This window comes from Teleopsis dalmanni, unplaced genomic scaffold, assembly GCF_002237135.1.
Source record: "Teleopsis dalmanni isolate 2A unplaced genomic scaffold, ASM223713v2 unscaffolded_contig_2341, whole genome shotgun sequence".
Lineage (NCBI taxonomy): Eukaryota > Metazoa > Arthropoda > Insecta > Diptera > Diopsidae > Teleopsis > Teleopsis dalmanni.
Genome location: NW_024033723.1, coordinates 251 through 7,232, shown reverse-complemented (window position 1 = coordinate 7,232; position 6,982 = coordinate 251). Strand labels below are relative to the sequence as shown.

The following is a 6,982-nucleotide window of genomic DNA, read 5'->3' as shown; positions in this document are numbered from 1 at the left end:
CTTTTTTATTGTTTAATGCTGTTTTGTTCACAGCAAATATTGTTACATTCGTCCTTTAGTGTTGTTGATGTTGATTTCGTATTTATATGGCTTATACCATTAATATTATATCCTCCACAGCTATGCAAATATTGTGTGTAAACGCTGCATATTTATATACACTTTAGTGAACACATGAACTGAAGGAAAGGCCATGAACGTTTACGATTACATTTACAAAAATTTTTTTTTCCACTTGCAGAATTCATGGTAGTGTCCTTTTACATATTTATAAAGAATAACTCTCATAGTCTAGCAGATACTCATAAAAATACAACATTATCACTAATTTGCTTTTTGGCATTGTTTTCTTTTATTGTTTACATTTTAGCGCCGATGACATATCCTTTATTCTGCCATGGTGGCGACAAGTGCTCTGGAATATACTCTTTGTTGGGATGGTTATTGTCGCAACTGGCGGTAATTTAATTGTGGTTTGGATTGTGTTAACAACAAAGCGAATGCGTACTGTAACGAATTATTTTATAGGTGAGTTTTCATAAAAATTTTGGTCTTAAAAAATGTTTACACTTTTATGCGGAAATTTAGATTTTCACAAAGTGATTGTATTTACCGCAAAAAAAAATAAAAATAAAAATATTAAACTTGTTATTTTTACAAAGTAAAAAGTGTATAAATTAACTAAGAAGCAAAGGATATGAGGTTGAATTTTTAGAGCGTGAAAAAAGTGGTAGAGTTATTAAAAATTTCTCTTAAATTTTTCAAAAATAAAATATAATTTATAAAAATTTAAATATTTTGTGTTATGGGCTCAGTAAAATTACTTATTAGCTAATAATATATAAAGAATTTTCATTATAAATTTTTTTTTTATTCAGTTTAAAAATATTTCAAAAAGTTTTTTAATTAAAATTTTTGGCTGAATAAGTTTTGTATTTCTGTTCTCTTTTGGTTTTTGCTTTAATTACAGTAAATCTTTCCATTGCTGATGCCATGGTATCCAGTTTAAATGTAACTTTCAATTACATTTACATGTTGGACAACGACTGGCCATTCGGAGAACTTTACTGTAAAATTTCACAGTTCATAGCAACATTAAGTATAAGTGCATCAGTGTTTACGTTAATGGCGATCTCAATTGACAGGTGAGTGTCAAAATGGGTAATGGAATAAAATCAATCTATAAAAAATTACTTAAATAAGTACATGTTTTGTAAAATTTAAATTATATTGTATATTTTTTATCTTCACCTTCACCTAGTAATAACAAACTCAGCTGTACACATTTTTTTTTTATTTTAGTTTGTAAACGACTATTTTCCAAATTAATCCTTTGCTTACTTATTTACAGATATATTGCAATCATGAAACCATTGCAACCACGTATGAGCAAGCGTTGCAATTTAGCTATTGCTGCAGTTATATGGATTGTTTCTGCGATAATATCCTGTCCAATGTTGCTGTTTTTCACTACAGGCGAAACAACTTCACAAGATGGTATACGCACAGTTTGTTATACTGAATGGCCTGATGGCCCAACAAATCACTCCGAACTGGAGTACATGTAAGTATTTGTAAATGCAATTAAAATGCACTACAAAGGAGTTGTAAATTTCCATGCTGTCATTATTGCACTCTTCATTACTTTTAAATGCTTTGTGATATTTGATATGTATAAATAAATTTTCCCAATTTATTTACCTGCATAATTACAAAAAATTGAGTAATTAAAATATTACTGCATTATAACAATATTACTATTTTACGAACAATTAAAAAAATTTTAAAGAACTTTGTTCTTATGAAGTGGCTTTATTATTTCATTTTAATGGTAACGAATTAAAACTGTAATTGTATTAAAATATATGTAAAATCATTTTAAAGTAATTTTGCACTACAAATACTGAACTCAAATAATAAGAGAAGAAATTTTAAAGTATTTAACAACACAAAGGATTGACTACTTTAAATTTATTTTGGAATTTGGAGCAGTTAAAGAAATTATTTTGTACAAACTTAAACAATTCTAACAGACGAAATTCATATCCGTAAATTAAATTTACTTGAACTTTCAAAATTAATTCATTTAGAGAGCATTTACAATAGAAAATATTTCATTTCCAATAAAAATTATTACCAATTTAAAATATTAATCGTTTGTGAATCACATCGGAACCATTACGACCGTTTGCACCAACTCTTATTTCGATTGTGGTGACTGATCACATCAACGAGATCTACAAACGAATAACAGTTGATATATTTTCCCTTTATCGAAAATGAAATAATTTTCTAAGAGTACGTAACGGCTTTTCAACATACTTAGCCGGATTACAACACTATGGCTAATAAACAGAAATATAAAGGATCTCTCTGAACTAACAACTGACTTCGGGTATATTAGATAACAGGTGACCAGTTTCACAATACTTACTATTGCAACTGCAGTTAAACAAATAAACACAAAACTTGTTCTACTTTTCTCCTTTTATGCGGTGCTTTTTAGAGGGTGTATTACCATAAGCCGCTCTTTAATAATCCTGGATAGCTAGCAGAAGTTAATATTAACGAAGTTTTGAGGTGCCTAACCTACACAGATTAAATCTTGCCGTGCTGTTACAAAAAGCAACCAAACAATCACTTAGTTATGAGAATATGGTAATACAATGTTAGGAAAGCTCTAATTGGATTAATGGAGAGTTTTCAACTAACCCAAGATTGATACCCGATTGTAATATATGTAATATATGGAAGATTAATATATGTAAATTAAAAATCATTTATCCAACGTTCTTAAGAAAATTAATGTTCTAATAAAAGTTTTGTCTCTAGTTTTGAACGTTAAATTTGAGCTAAATATCGCAAAAAACAAATATTTCTATGTTTAGAGAGGGATCTAAAAGTAGTGAACTACAATAACAAAAATTCTTTTTATATTATTTTAATTAACTGAATTGGCTAACCATGCAGCTGTTTTGAGTATAACCAAATATCTATCATCAGTGGTGTAGGTTTTCTATGTTTACTTAAAATTATCTTCCATGAGCACTTTTTTATGATATCTTTGTGGTATGGACCGTTAAGGTCCATATATATTGAAAGATTGTTTTATGTTTTTTATGTTATATGCTATTATGCAAAATAAATTGCTAAAAATATTTTTCTATTTTCTTCAAGATTATTCAATGCACTGCTTTCGTACACAATTAAAACTCAAACTGGGAAGCAAAATTTAGAATTACAGAATTTAATTAATTCAAACGTTTCCGTAGGATAAAGACTTCTGTTTAGTTGCAAAGTGTTGGTGAGATCAGATCAAACAGATAACTTTAAACTAAAACGAAGAATTACAGATTTAAGTTGCATCAATTAAGAAAGATTCAATTTTACTTGCAATTTATATATAAAATTAAACCGTTCACTTAAAATAAGTTGAACACTGGCTACATGCATGACTGCAGTGAAGGGCTTGCTTCGGAACCTATATGTATTTAATTTACTAGGACAAAACTTATGTGATATGATTCTATTATGTTTATAATAATAGAATAATCACAATAATACCAATATAATATAGAATATAATAAAAATATAATTATTTTTAATAAAAGTAAAGCATTCTACAATTTAATGGTTTTAATTTTGTATAGGTATATGTTTTTTACTACATTCATTTTCCCTTAAAATATTATTTTTTGCGTAAAATAAAATTGTTTTGAAATTTTGAGAAGCTAAATGTGGGTATTATTGTGAAGTTGTTGTGTGGAGTAAAGCTGGTTTCTGTCTTAAAAAATTACTGTCTTAAATTTAAGAGTCAACACCCCATCCTTACTGTTTACAATCGTTTTTATTCGTAACTATTTTTTCTAAACTACTGTATTCCTTTTACTTGTAAACAATACTCTTTTTTTTGCTGGAGGTATCCTTTCTTTATTTTTAAGTTTAATTTTATTTATCTTTATTGTCTCTTTCGGGAATTTACATACTTTTAAATATTTTTAAGGTTTGCCTTTTTTGTCTCTAAAGGACTGTGAAAATAATAAATATTTTCCTATCACAAAGTTAAATTTTATTCTCAATTTCTATTCCATATTTTTTACTTGTAAAAAACAACGTTACAACCGAGAGTAATTAACATAAAAGTATAAAACTGTCTAAACCATTTGAGATTTCGTTTTCATTTTTTAGCAAAAGGATAATATCTTGAGAAATACATTAAATTTTATGGTAAACATTAAATTTTAAAGCCCTAACTAATCTAATGAGTAGAGAGTATAGGTTGTTAATATATTGCACATTAAATGCATACAGAATGAATATGTTTAGTATGAGTATTAAAATAAGATACAGAAGATACAGAAAACAAGATACAAATACAATATGACCTCGATTAATGCAACCCTCGAATATCGCAACTCCTCGTTTATTCCAACCTCTTAAATTTTTTCCTGTTTTACCTTTGATATTGCAATCATAAGAATTCGCGAACACACTATCGGTGCATAGGAATATTATGAAATCATGAAATTGTTTCAGATTTTCTTTCTCGATAAGAAATGGATGAGTGGATCAACGAATATTCTATGGAAAATGTGTCACTCCCAGAACAAGTTAACATCGATTAAGACTCAGATACTGAGTCTGTAATTACACTTTAAATTAAAAATGGCGTGGCAATAAATCCACTTAACACATGCATACAATGGGCTAAGGAAAATTCCATAGCTCTTACAGAAGTTGTAATACTTAAAGATCTAAAAAATGGGGCAGTTACAATGAATCTTAATTGCAATAAAAAGCCAACTGAAATAACAAATTATTATCATAAAGTATGATTGCAATTATCTTGTTATAAATAAAAATAAGTAATCATATTATTTTCTAATAAACTTCGTGTTAATGTGTCTTTATTTGATTTAAAAATTTTAGACGCACTAAATAAACTAAAACTCGATTATTGCAACATCCTCGAATTCTATTAGTTGCATTAATCAAGGTTACTGTCTTATACAGTAATAAGACATATAAAAATTGTAAAATAATTTTAAAAATATTGAACTGCTTATCTCTGAGCATGATTTCTGGTCTGATGCAAAGTTTATAACAGAGTGACAAGTCAAGGAGGCATTTCAATGGAATTTAAATTAAAAAAAAATCTAGTTATTCAAAATAAGACTTCTCGTCATAAGTAAAGTTTATGATAGAGTGGCAAGTCAAGAAGCGGTTTCTATGAAATTTAAATTAAAATAAATTTGTAATAGTTGACTATCTGTAAATGCGACATCTGGTCTGATAAGAAGTTTATAATATAGTGACAAGGCAACAGCTGCTAACATGAAATTTTAAGTAGCAAAAACATCAAACTAAGTATCTTTAAATATCTGATGTGATACAAAATTTATAAGTGAATGACAAGTCAAGAACTGCTTCTTGTTAGAACTATAAATTGATAAAATCTGAAAGCACATGTAAATGTTTTTCTTCTACCAAGGAACCACTTACTCTCTCATTGAATATACTTCACATTTACTTGGTACTTTGCTGTACTTCAACTACGTTATGCAAATTTGACGTATACGTGCATTTTACAGTGCACCAGAACATAAAATTGCTGGTATCAATCGAACATAAAAACTTTTACAACTGAAATCAAACACTATTTTCTGTGGAAAGATACTGCTATGAATATTTGATTTGTAAATGTGTCAAGCACTTGAGTACATTGCAAATTTTCCATTTCTTCTCTTCTTTTCAAAATCGGTTTAAATGCAATACAAGAAAGTACCATAAACTGAAAGCGTGTTGAAAATTAAAATAGGTTCTCTGTACTTAATATCAAAATCGACGAAGAAATATGCATTTCAAAAACATATTTCATCTTTGTTTAAATTGTTTCGATTTCCATTATCCTTTAAATATTTAACATATATGTTTTTTACTTTTATAGCTATAATATACTATTCATGATATTGACATACTTTTTGCCGATCATATCAATGACTGTCACCTACTCACGTGTGGGCATTGAACTTTGGGGCTCGAAAGCTATTGGTGAATATACCCCACGACAAGTCGAAAATGTGAAGGGGAAACGTAGGGTAAGTTTTATAAAACCTTTTTTTACTTTTTTCGAAAAAAATTATATTTTAAATATATTAAAACTTTAAATTACTAAAAAACAAATTTATTATTTCATATAATGTTTCTTTATTTAGGTTGTGAAAATGATGATGGTTGTGGTATTGATATTCGCTGTTTGTTGGCTACCGTTTCATGCTTATTTCATTGTAACATCCTGCTATCCAGGAATTACTAAAGCACCTTATATACAAGAATTGTACTTAGCTATATACTGGTTAGCCATGAGTAATTCTATGTACAATCCTATTATTTACTGTTGGATGAATTCAAGGTGAGTTTAGCTAATTTTCAAATCTACTTGTCTTATGTATTAAATTTTATCAAATTAAACTAAATTACTAAATTAAATTAATTAAAATTAAATTAAGTTTTATTTTAAAATTTTAATGCGGATTTGCTATAATAAAATATATAAAATTTATTACTAAGTATTTAGATAGCAATTTAATTTTACAATAAATAACATTTATTTTATAATCAAAAGCCACATCTTCTATTGTTATATAGTAAATGTAATGCAAACTTATTTATTATAATTTGGGTGGGTAATAAATATCCACCCATTTGTGTGTGTGTAGTTTATTATACATATTGTGTCAAAAGCATTTGAAATGACTAAATGAAACAATAAGAAATCATCAATATATTGAAATTTTGTCCCATCAAGTGCAAAATAGCTATCCCATCACTTGACCCAATACGTTATATATTTTTCGTCGGCTGATTGATTGTATTCTTCTTTAACAGCCATAACCGAATTGAAAGGCTATTCTTGAAATTATTAATTAAGTTTCAGAAACCAAATTCAAATAATTTTGAAGTCACTTCTAAACGGTCATAA

The 6,982-nt window shown here is 27.6% G+C and overlaps 1 protein-coding gene across 1 annotated transcript; it reads left to right on the top strand.

Moving 5' to 3' along the window:
- Positions 1–370: 370 nt before the first annotated feature.
- Positions 371–6,416, top strand: LOC119664635 (tachykinin-like peptides receptor 99D; the record flags this gene model as incomplete). The annotated part of the gene is made up of 5 exons (XM_038074093.1): positions 371–528; positions 971–1,145; positions 1,352–1,564; positions 5,948–6,098; positions 6,216–6,416. Coding segments are annotated over 5 exons (898 nt in total), but the record flags the coding sequence as incomplete, so codon positions are not given.
- Positions 6,417–6,982: the final 566 nt, after the last annotated feature.